General features: G+C 44.3%; 1 protein-coding gene across 6 annotated transcripts in view; it reads right to left on the reverse strand.

Moving 5' to 3' along the window:
- The window catches only part of elmo1 (engulfment and cell motility 1 (ced-12 homolog, C. elegans)), a 351,678-nt gene that overhangs the window by 209,175 nt on the left and 129,923 nt on the right, over positions 1-12,580 (reverse strand). For all 6 annotated transcript variants that reach the window (XM_085988968.1, XM_085988965.1, XM_085988967.1 and 3 more), the window contains 3 exons: positions 10,838-10,937; positions 6,634-6,785; positions 2,480-2,558 (listed from right to left, as the gene is read on the reverse strand). In XM_085988968.1, the coding sequence (XP_085845094.1) occupies positions 2,480-2,558; positions 6,634-6,785; positions 10,838-10,937 (331 nt within the window). The remainder of the gene's footprint in view (positions 1-2,479; positions 2,559-6,633; positions 6,786-10,837; positions 10,938-12,580) is intronic.

The following is a 12,580-nucleotide window of genomic DNA, read 5'->3' on the forward strand; positions in this document are numbered from 1 at the left end:
GGGGCTGCCGTTTCAGTTGCTAAACTTTGGAAATTCTCACCAGCCTCGACATTTCTCAGTTCATACAAAGCAAAGGTAAAAAGCTCGTTTCTCCAAACTTTAAACAGATCAACTAACAAAATATTTCCAAGAAATGACGAAGAAACACAAATTTGTGAGCAGCGATGAAAAAGCAACAGTCAATTACAATGCGCCACGCTTCCAAAGCAGCTTGGAAAAGGCCAATGAATCCAGCTGTGCCGTGTGTAACAGCAGTGAAAAATAGCTCAACGGTAGCAGCTCAAACCCAGCTTCAGTGAAGAGGCAGTGCAAGTATTGATGAAAATATTTATGAACAGACAGAAGCAACTTTGCTTGGCAACCACAGCCTCCTATTTAAAAAAAATTCATTCTCAGGATGTGGGCATTGCTGGGAAGGCCAGCATTTAGTGCCCATCCCCAGTTACCCTGAGAAGGTGGTGGTGGGCCTTCTTCTTGAACCACTGGGAGCGGTTTGATACAACCGAGTGGCTTGTTAGGCCACTTCAGAGGGCAGTTAAGAGTCAACCACTTTGGCTTGGGGCCGGAGTCACATAAGCCAGACCAGGGTAAGGACGGTAGGTTTCCTTCCCTAAAAGACATTAGTGAACCAGTTTTTTTTAAAATGACATCCTGTAGTGTATGTACTTTGCAGAAGGAACTATATTCTGCAGCCCCTGTATACTGCAGTACCAGTAGTGACCACCCCTGTATATAAGCCTGTGTAGTAACTTTTGCATAGTAGTTCCAGTTTGTCTCCACTCAGTAAAGACCTGTTATAACCAACTCCTGCAGTCCGTGTCTCAATTACACACGGACATAATACATCCAACAGCTTTATGATCACTTTCACTAATAACCAGCTTTTTATTTCCAGATTTTTTTGACTGAAATCAAATTCTGAAACTGCCCTGGTAGGATTTGAACTCATGTTCTCTGGATTATTAGTCCAGGCCTGTGGATTATTAGTCCAGTAACATAACCAAATACAAGGGACAGAAATAACCAAAGCATGGACAATTGGTCCATTGCTACTTACTCCTGTCATTATTTATGCGTGTTTATTTGTTATAGAGCTTCAAAACCAGGGTAATGCCTAGCCCTAAATGAGATGTTCTAGGAGCAGTGTAAAGAAGGCACAAGCATCCCTTCATAACCTCCTGTTTCAGTGGGGCAGACACGTGAAACTAAACCAGGTGGCGTTAATAGCACCTAGGTCATAGCACATCTGCTCAGACCAAGTGGGATACAAGTACAGGTAGACTACCCTTTATCCGGACTTCCGAAAACCGAAACCCTCTAAAAACCGAAGGTTTTTTCGTTCAGCGCAAGTCGTGCGTACGAACGAAAAAACCTTCGGTTTTTAGAGGGTTCCGGTTTCGGAAAAAGGGTAAGTCGTGCGCACGACCCCCCCCGCGGACCCCGCCGGCCCCGACAACCGCCGACCCCGCCAGCCCCGACAACCGCCGACCCCCCCGCGGACCCCGCCGGCCCCGACAACCGCCGACCCCCCCGCGGACCCCGCCGGCCCCGACAACCGCCGACCCCGCCAGCCCCGACAACCGCCGACCCCCCCGCGGACCCCGCCGGCCCCGACAACCGCCGACCCCGCCGCGGACCCCGCCGGCCCCGACAACCGCCGACCCCGCCAGCCCCGACAACCGCCGACCCCCCCCCGCAGACCCCGCCGGCCCCGACAACTGCCGACCCCGCCAACCGCCGAACCCCCCGCGGACCCCGCCAGCCCCGACCCCCGCCGACCCCGACTGACTTACGCTGAGCGTCAGCGTAAGTCGTGCGCACGACCCCCCCGCCGACGCCCCCGCGGACCCCCGCCGACCCACCTTCCGAAATCCGAAATTCTCCTTTATCCGAAACTCGGCTGGTTCCGAGGTTTTCGGATAAAGGATAGTCTACCTGTAAATAGGAACAGGAGTAGGCCATTCAGCCCCTCGAGCCTGTTCCACCATTCATTAGATCATGTCTGATCTGTATCCGAAGTCCATCTACCCGCCTTGGTTCCATGACCCTGAATACCTTTGCCTTACAAAAATATATCAATGTCAATTCCCAACATTTACCGCGAATCAAACCCAGGTATCAAAGTAAAGTGGCACACAGGATTTTACAACAATTTTAGCAGTTGCCAAAAAAGTGAGGTGAAGGTGCGAGGGATGTCAAATAACCAGAATACTCAGAAATCCTCCAGTAAATTCCAACAAGAAATGTATAGTGTGACCTCACTTTAAAAACGTAACGCAGATAATTATAGCAGTGCGTGTCATACCTTTTAAGCAGAACAAACAGCTGATAATGAAAAAGACAATGACCAGTTTTGAGGTGAGGAAAACCATCACGCACACACACACACCTATCTGTGTTTGACATGCATCATAACTGTATGGAGCTTGACAACTGATGAATTGGTGGATATCAGATTGAAGGATATCTGTATAAATACCTGTCTCCTGTCGTCAGGGGCTTTAAGGAAGAGTGCATTTATCACAGCAATCGTGTAAGTTTGAATGTCAGGATCCGTCCTTTTGTGACCAAAATAACACCAAAAACATATCATTAGTGTGGAAACACACTGTTTTTTTTTGTATATTTTAAACAAGACCAATGCCATCAACTCTACCAACAAAATTAAATCACTGCAATCAGATTTACATCCATGCACTCTCGATAAAAAGCAAATTGCTGGCTGTGAGCCAATCTTGAGAGACACCAGGTCTGCTTCTTATACATAAATCAGTGCTGCTGTACGCAACTGTCTTGTCGGTTGTGACTTATTGCTTCTAACAGCACTCCATTGTGGCCACAGTAAACACACAATCTGTTTGGCCTATAAATAGGAAGTGCTTCTTGAAGTAACATTTAATGCTCTCAAAAACTTTGCATCTCAGTCTCCATGCTAAGTTTTTTCTCCTTTAAAATAGGCTTCTCAATGCAATAACCTATGAGTTGCTAGTGGAAGGACAATACTGCAGTACCAAACAATATACTTGAACATATTACTGTATATGTATATAAATATAATACACAAAAAGCGCTTTAAAGATAATATGAAGCCTGAAATTTGATGCATTATAATTTAGTTCTGTCTTGATGTTATAACACAACCATCTCCCACTACAATTTTAAAAGGAAAGTAAGTATACTAAGGAGCACTTGAATATAAAGTGCTTCCTTATTTAAGTAATTTTGGAAAATGATTAAATCTCCTGCCCAGTTAGAAGATCATAGAACACAGCAGGAGGCCATTCGGCCCATCATGCCTGTGCCAGCTCTTTCAAAAAGCTATGCAATTAGTCCCACTCCCTTGCCCATTCCCCATAGCCCTGCATTTTTCCCCTTCAAGTATATGTCCAATTCCCTTTCGAAAATCACTATTGCATCTGCTTCCACCACCCTTTCAGGCAGTGCATTCCCAATCATAACAACTCGGTGCGTAAAAGAAATTCTCATTTCCACTCTGGTTCTTTTGACAATGCCTTAAATCTGTGTCCTCTGGTTACCGACCCCTCCACTGGAAACAGTTTCTCCCTATTTACTGTATCGTAACCCCTCAGAGTTGTGAACCTCTATTAAATCTCCCTTTAACCTTCCTGATCCCTAGTACCATTCTAGCAAATTCTCTCTGCACCCTCTCCAAGGCTTTGACATCCTTCCTAAAGTGTGGTGCCAAGAATTCGACACAATACTCCAGCTGAGGCAATGATTTATGAAGGTTTAACATAACTTCCTTGCTTTCGTACTCTATGCTTCTATTTATAAAGCCAAGGATCCCGTATGCATTTTGTTTAAAAAAACAGCCTTCTCACTTTCAAAGACTTGTGTACATAAACCCCAGGTCGCTCTGTTCCTGTACCCCCTTAAAATTGTGCCATTTAGTTAATATTGCCTCTCCTCATTCTTCCTTTCAAAATGCATCACTTCACACTTCTCTGCATTAAATTTCACCTGCCATGTGTCTGCACATTTCACCAATCTGTCTATGTCCTCCTGAAGTCTGCTACAATATTTCTCACTGCATTTCTGAATTTTGTGACATCTGCAAACTTTGAAATTACCCAAGTCCAAGTCATTAATATACGTCAAAAAGAGCAGTGGTCCCAATCAATGTTCCTGCTAATTTTTTGGGGGTGCGCGGCCCCTTTAAGGGGATGTGCAGCCAATTTAAATTACGAAGCATGCGCAGTTTTTGCCATTAGAACGCCGTTGAGCCAGCTGCAGATCGTTGTGCAGCCGCGCAGATTAAAGGAAACATTGGTCCCAATACTTCCCTCCAGTCTCAAAAACAACCATTCACCACTACTCTCTGCTTTCTGTCTCTTAGCCAACTTCATATCCACACAGCCACTGCCCCTTTGATCCCATGAGCTTCACTTTTGCTTTCAAGTCTATTATGTGGTCCTTTATTAAACGCCTTTTGAAAGTCCATATACACATCAACCGCACTACCCTCATCCACCCTCTCCGTTACTTCATCAAGTTAGAAATCAAGTTAGTCAAACATGATTTGCCTTTAACAAACCCATGCTGGCTTTCATTTATTAACCCATATTTTTCCAAGTGCAATTAATTTTGTCCCAGATTATTGTCTCTTAAATTTTCCTCACCATCGACGTTAGACTGACAGGCCTATAATTGCTGTGTTTATCCCCCTCTCCATTTTCTGAACAGGGGTGTTAACATTTGCAACCCTCCAGTCCTCTGTCACCAATCCCATAGCCAAGGAGGATTGAAAGATTGTGGACACAGCCTCCGCTATTTCCACACTTACTTCCCTCAGAAACCTAGGATGCATCCCATCTGGGCCGGGTGACTTTTCTACTTTGACATTTAATATATTCTGGCTATTTTGTGTCTCAACACTCAAACAGAAAGCTTCTCATCCAGCATCAGCTGTAGGACCTTTAGTGAACAGCTCCACTGGAAATAGTTCCGATTACTTTGCTTTCTTTTCCTGGATACTGACTAGGAATGTTAATTTCTTGTTCAAAAATACTGAGAAGTAGGTTTCTGCCCATGATTCACCACGTTTTCCCAATCTCACTCATGCCACTTTCTACAGGGAAGGAATAACCAGAGAAGCCCAATCCCTCAACCACTGAGAGACCAGGAAATGTAACTTAAAAAGGAATCTAATGAATAGTGTTCCGTGAGCCTGAGACTCAGTTTGAAAAACATGTCACTGCAATTCAATCCCAGGTTTCCATCAATTTCTACTCTTGTTCATATCAAGGGTTTTTTCTGTTTTATATTGTAACACATGCCAAGACGCGTCACTGTGGAGACAAGCTGCTAAGAAGCCAGCAGCCTTCCCATGGAGAACGAATGATTGATTGGAAAAGTCAAATATGTACCTCCTGGAGTTGACAAGATGGCAGCACCGACACAGGGCCTGGGGGCAGGCTGCGCATTCACCCTCACAACCACAACTGCTGCGTGAATCATAGAACACAGAAGGAAGCCATTCGGCCCATTGTGTCGGTGCTGGCTCTTTGAAAGAGCTATCCAATTTTTCCTAGTCCTCTGCTCTTTCCCCACAACACTGCACATTTTTCCTTTTCATGTATATATCCAATTTCCTTTTGAAGCTGCTTTCCTTTCAGGCAGTGCATTCCAGATCACAACAACTCAGAGTAAAAACATTTCTCCTCATCTCCCCGCTGGTTTTTTTGCCAATTACCTTAAATCTGTGTCCTCTGGTTACTGACCCTCCTGCCAATGGAGACAGTTTCTATCTACTCTTATCAAAACCCCTCAGAATTTTGAACATCTCTATTACATCTTCCCTTAAACTTTTCTGCTCTCATTCATTCATGATTCAAACTGCTCAGTTTTAACACAAGCAACATGGAACATTTTTTTAACCAACAAACAATTGGCCTAGAGAACCTAGGACAAACCGGTGTCCTCAAAGGATTCAGGACGCTGGTTTCCACAAAATACAAAGACCAAAACTGAACACAGTATTCCAGGAGTCATCGCACCAAATGCAGATACAACTTCGGAATCACCTACTTTGCATAGAATTTACAGCACAGAAACAGGCCTTTCGGCCTCACTGGTCTATGCTCCACACGAGCCTCCTCCCACCCTACTTCATCTAATGCTATCAGCATATCCTTCTATTCCTTTCTCCCTCATGTACTTACCTAGCTTCCCCTTAAATGCATCTATGCTATTCACCTCAACTACTTCTTGTGGTAGTGAGTTCTGCATTCTAACCATTCTCCAAGTAAAGAAGTTTCTCCTGAATTCCTTATTGGATTTATTAGTGACAATCTTACATTTATGACCCCTAGTTTTGGATTCCCCCACCCCCCAGTGAAAACATCCAGCCTACCCTCTCAAACCCCTTCATAATTTTAAATACCTCTATTAGGTCACCCCTCAGCCTTTTTTGCAGAGAAAAGAGCCCCAGCCTGGTCAATCTTTCCTGATAGTTAAAACCTCAGTGTTCTGGTATCATTCTTGTAAATAATTTTTTCACCTTCTCCGTTGCCTTCATTTCCTTTTTATAATATTAGTCAAGACACACCCATACCAATCTGACTCAACATTGTATTTGCGTTCTTTCAGGTAAGGGCTGTTATGAGAACTTACCCTTGTAGATGTGGCATCAGCTGGCCAATAGTGATCTCTTGTGCCACCTTCTGGTAGAGATCATAGCTGTTCAACACCATAGACTCCAAGATTGCCAGCGACCGTTGTAACACAGACACATCCGTAGCAGATTTGTTCACATAACTTGCTATCTGATAAGTACATAAAAGAAACAGTAAATTTTAAACTCTGGCCTTGAAGTTTCTGCAAATATATTGCTGCCCACACACGGATACAATTTTTCCCCACTTCCCAGGTCTGCCACTTCTGCACCCCCACCTTGAGTGAAGCTGGTACCATCTGAACATAGAAAATAGGAGGAGTAGGCCATTCGGCCCCTCGAGCCTGCTCCGCCATTCAGTGTGATCATGGCTGATCATCCAAATTCAGTACCCGTCCCTTTCCCCCCATACCCCTTGATCCCTTTAGCCTTAAGAAATATATCCAACTCCTTCTTGAATATATTTAATGAATTGGCCTCTACTGCCTTCTGTGGTAGAGAATTCCACAGGTTCACCACTCTCTGGGTGAAGAAATTCCTCCTCATTTCTGTCCTAAATGGCTTACCCCTTATCCTTAGACTGTGACCCCTGGTTCTGGACTCCCCGACCATCGGGAACATCCTTCCTGCATCTAGTCTGTCCAGTCCTGTCAGAAGTTTACAAGTTTCAATGAGATCCCATCTCATTCTTCTAAACTCCAGCGAGTACAAGCCCAATCGACCCAATCTCTCCTCATACGTCATTCCTGCCATCCCAGGTATCAGCCTGGTGAATCTTCGCTGAACTCCTTCCATGGCAAGAACATCCTTCCTCAGATAAGGTGACCAAAACTGCATACAATACTCAAGATGTGGTCTCACCAAGGCCCTGTACAACTGCAGCAAGACATCCTTGTTCCTGTACTCAAAGCCTCTCGCTACGAAGGCCAACATACCATTTGCCTTCTTAACCACCTGCTGCACCTGCATGCTTACCTTCAGTGACTGGTGCACAAGGACACCCAGGCCTCGTTGCACTTCCCCTTCGCCCAATCTATTGCCATTCAGATAATAAACTGCCTTCCTGTTTTTGCCACCAAAGTGAATAACCTCACATTTATCCACGTTATATTGCATCTGCCATGCTTCTGCCCAATCACCCAACCTGTCCAAATCATCCTGGAGTTTCTCGGCATCCTCCTCACAGCACACACGTCCACCCAGCTTTGTGTCACAGATGATCAGAGACTGTGCCTGTCTATATTCGTTTGTTGGGGAGGGGGGTTGGGCAGGGTCTTAATCTAAGACTTTGCCAGACTCTCAGTGGTATCCATCTGAGATTTTTACAGATTCTTTTTAAAGTAATTGCCCACCAAGACAATTCAGTAGGCAGAGTTTTAAATTCTGAAGTCAATGAAACAAGTTAAACACTAAATAACAACAGAAAATGCTGGAAAAACTCAGCAAGTCAGGCAACATCACTATTTCCTTTAGTGCGTTCTGCGCTGTACAGGCTACAACACAGAACAAGATAAAAGATGTTCCAACTGCTGATTTAACCCGCTCGGTATTTTTCTTTCATTTTATTCATTGCAAGTTTTCCTTTGGTGGGAGGTGGTAAAAGGAAACAAAAAAATATTAGTTGTTAATAATAGACATTCAAAAATAAATACAAGGTAATGCATCTTGTGAAGTGCAATATGTTTGGAGCACCAAAGTGTGATGGAAAGTTGGGTTGTAGCCACCATCAACTGCATCATCAGTTACCAATTTATACCACACTGTTACTAGGCCTCAAAGTGTTTCCTATACAATGGATTGCTTCGAACTGCAAGGACTGTTGTTATTAGGCAAACTTGGCAGCCAATTTAGACACAAGGTTCTGGTTTCACAAAAAGCATTGTGATAATGACCAGGTATGTTTTTAGTCACACTGGTTGCAGAGATAAATGTTGGCCAGGACACCGGGGAGAACACCCCTGCTTTTCTTCTGAATAGTTCCATGGGATCTTATGTCCACCGAAGAGGGCAGGCGCGGCCTCGGTTTAACGCTTCATCTGAAAGTCGACACCTCCGACAGTGCAGCACTCCCTCAGTACTGCACTGGAGTGTCGGCTGGGATTGTGCACTCTAGTTTCTGGGGCGGGGCTTGAGCCCATGACCTTCTGACTCAGAGGCGAGTGTGCTACCAGCTGAGCCAAGGCTGAGGGAATCCAACCTCAGCATAAAAGCGAGGGATTTAGGGCACTGGGAGCCAAGGCAAGTAGAAGCACTTCAGCCAGAAGAGGTTCTGCAGAATGCTGCACTCAGAGGTGCCATCTTTTGGATGAGACGTTAAACCGAGGCCTCGTCTACCCTCTCAGGTGGACGTAAAAGATCCTATGGCACTATTTCGAAGAAGAGCAGGGGAATTCTCCCCGGTGTCCTGGCCAATATTTATCCCTCAGCCAACAGATTATTTGTCCACTATCGGTTTATGGGACCTTGCTGTGCATAAATTGGCTGCCGCATTTCCTACTTTGCAACAGTGACAGCACTTTAAAAGTATCTCATTGGCTGTAAAGCGCATTGGGACATCCGGAGGTCATGAAAGGCACTATATAAATGCAAGTGTTTTTTTTACTTTTCCCAGAGCACCACTCGCAACCTTTACCCTCTGTCCACGTTCCTTTGCCAATGGTCGGGGAATGTCCTTACAAAAACTGCACTGCAGGTGGGCGGGGGAGGGGCCAAGAGCAGTCAGCCTACCTGCTTGGGTTGCCAACCCTTCAGGGTTGTCCTGGAGTCTCTAGGATTTAAAGATTAATCTCCTGGACACTGCTGTGAGCAACCCAGGAGAAAAATCATTGGGGCATTAAAAGAAATTGTGTGTTTGCTTCCACCCATTTTCTGTGAACACATTTGGTTATTAGTTATTATTAAAATATTGGAGTTGAGAACAAAGGCCTTTTGACTGGGGTGGAAAAGTTGGAGACGGGAGGTCAGGTGACGAAACCCCCAGGAATACATCCAACCAGAGTAGGCAACCCTATGCAACTGAAGGTGAAAAAATGCATTGCTGCTTCAACTCTGCGCACGTCAATCACATTGTGGAGGCAGGGAACTGTGCCTTAAAGTGGTACTGTAAATCGGCAGAGCCATTTACCTCACTGTTGCCGCTAGTGATGCAGCATCAGAAAGAGGTAATCTAATTGAGGTGCTTCAGAGGATAGGAGTTGACAGGGTAGATAGAGAGGAACATAGGAACAGTAGACCAATCAGCCTCTCAAGCCTGTTCCACCATTCAATTAGATCATGGCTGATCTGTACCTTAACTCCATTTACCCGCCTTGGTTCCATAACTCTTAATACCCTACCTAACAAAAATCTATCACACTCAATTTTGAAATTTTCAATTGACCTCCAGCTACAACAGCTTTTTGGGGAAAGAGAGTTCCAGATTTCCACTACCTTTTGTGTGAAGAAGTGCTTCCTGACATCACCACTGAATGGCCAAGCTCTAATTTTAAGGTTACGTCCAATGTTCCCTTTAAGCTGCATGGCTGGAGGTCCCATGCAGCCTGCTCACCGGCTTTTAAATGGAAAAAGCGCGCCGCCCCAAAATTTTTTTTTTTTTTTTATATAAAAAGAGGTAGCATTGGTTGTGCCCCCTTGTTCTGGATTCCCCCACCAGAGGAAATAGTTTCTCTCCATCTACCTCATCAACTCCTTTGATCATCTTAAACACCTCAATTAGATCACCCCTGAATCTTCGAGATTCAAAGGAATACAAGCCTAGTCTATGCAAGCTATCCTCATAATTTAACCCTTTTAGCCCCAGTATTATTCTGGTGAATCTGTGCTGCACCCCCTCCAAGGCCAATATATCCTTCCTGAGGGGCGGTGCCCTGAACTGAACGCAGTACTGTAAATGGGGTCTAACCAGAGCTTTATATAATTGTAACTTAGCTTCCGCCCCTTTGTACTCCAGCACTTTTGACATAAAGGTCACCATTCCATTAGCCTTTTAAATTATTTTTAGTGATTTTATGGAATCAAGGCGGATAGATGGAATTGCGGTAGCGATCAGCCATGATCTAATTGAATGGCGCAACAGGCTTGAGGGGCTGAAAGAACTACTCCTGTTCTTGTGGTCCTAAACGCTGCACAGGGGATGCACTGCCTTACCAAACCTACCCCCTCCCCCCACTTCACTGGTACAAATCACACCAGCCAACTCGGTACCTTTTTGATGAAAGCCACAGAGAATGTATCCCAGGAGACAATCCCGTGGTCCATGAGCTCAACGAACGCAGTCAGGGTGAACGATAACATGTCCCCGAAGCTGAAAGGACAAACGATGCACACGTCAGTTCCAACTATCTGAACTCGGGCAACACGAGAATTTTCTCTGAAGCTGTTTTTTTTTTTTTTTTTTTGCACAGCAAGAAACTAGGGGAAGGAATAAAACAGAAGAAAGCCCTACAGGGTACCGTAGTTGTCAGAAAGCACGAAGAGCAGCTGGGAAATAAAAAATTGAACGAATTAAATTATGCCGATAACTCAGTAAACAGCAACACTGCAATCTGAAAGGAAGAAGTATTAGTAGAAATAGTACAGTGCAGCCAAGAGAGCATCATGCAATACCCATGCGCTGGATTACAAGAGCTCCCAGATTAGGTCAGGAACCAGCTTCATCCACATACACAGCTTTATTGTCAGCAGGAGAGTTATCAGCCAGAAATTACAGCTCCATCACACAATCAATCATCTCTTTATTAGTAGACTGTTTGGGTAGGGATTGTAGATTTTTTTTTATTTTTTTTTATAAATAGTACAAGCTCACGCAACAGAATTTTGTTTCCTGAGCCACAAAGCATAACTTCAGCGAGTCGAATCGGAGTTTGATAGTGACCTGTTCGCGCAACTCTGCCTTGGGTTTACGAGTTACCTTTCTTGGAATGACAGAATTTGAGCACCAGGCTCGCTATGTCTCCATTTCTGTAATTAATGGCGCATTATCCTCCCATTTCACACATGGTTTCTACATTTGGTTGGGAGAGAATGCGGACTGTCCTGTACCAGCCTGAGTTCACACGGGATACTTGGATGTCGTCGATACAAATTCTACTCTCAAAAGGCACTAAAAATGGCAGATCGCTGCTCTTCATATACCTGGTCATTCACCAGTCAAATGCTTTTTATTCTCTCTGCATGGCAAAGACAGTCAGTACAATGGCGTCTGGTTTAAGTATATTCCCGATTCCAGTGTAGCATTCTAATGAATGAAACCCACTCAATACAGCAATAAAATGATAAATAGTACACGCATTTTGATAGCATCTTATCAAGGTGAAACATTTCAAAGCATTGGCCGCACTTTTACTTCGGAGTGCAGTGACTGCTAGACACAAGTAGCGAGCATTCTGCAACAATCAACAAAGAACAATGAGATGAATGACTTGTTAATCTGTTTTTTTGAAGTAAAATTAGGGAATGGGTCGAGGTGCGAAACCTGGCCAGGATGCTGGGAGAACTCTCTGCCCTTTTTCAAATAATGCCATGGGATCTTTAGCATCCACCTGAAACAGGCCTGGGGCTCAAACCCACAACCTCCTGACAACAGAGCATTACATTACTTACCAAATTAAATAGGTGTTTAACTCAAAAAAAATAACCTCCGTCATGAAGTCATTTTTTTTCTTAAATGCAGATGTAGTGCACCTTCAATGTACCATTTATTTTCCAGGAGGTTGACTAATTTCAATTCAGAGATCTTGACATGGTCAGCTTTGTGTTTTCACTATTACACATTTCTTCACACATTTGGAGAGGAGCGTTCTATGCAGCTTTCACAGTGGTGATCGTACACAGACTACGCCACATTCTACAGGCTTCTCTGCTCTCCACACCCTCTCCCCAATTTACATTCCTAAAACAATCTATAGTAATCTGGGATGTAATGTTTAAGTTATCCACTAGATGGAG

Source organism: Somniosus microcephalus, chromosome 5, assembly GCF_052327205.1.
Source record: "Somniosus microcephalus isolate GS21.2 chromosome 5, FLI_Smic_1.0, whole genome shotgun sequence".
NCBI lineage: Eukaryota > Metazoa > Chordata > Chondrichthyes > Squaliformes > Somniosidae > Somniosus > Somniosus microcephalus.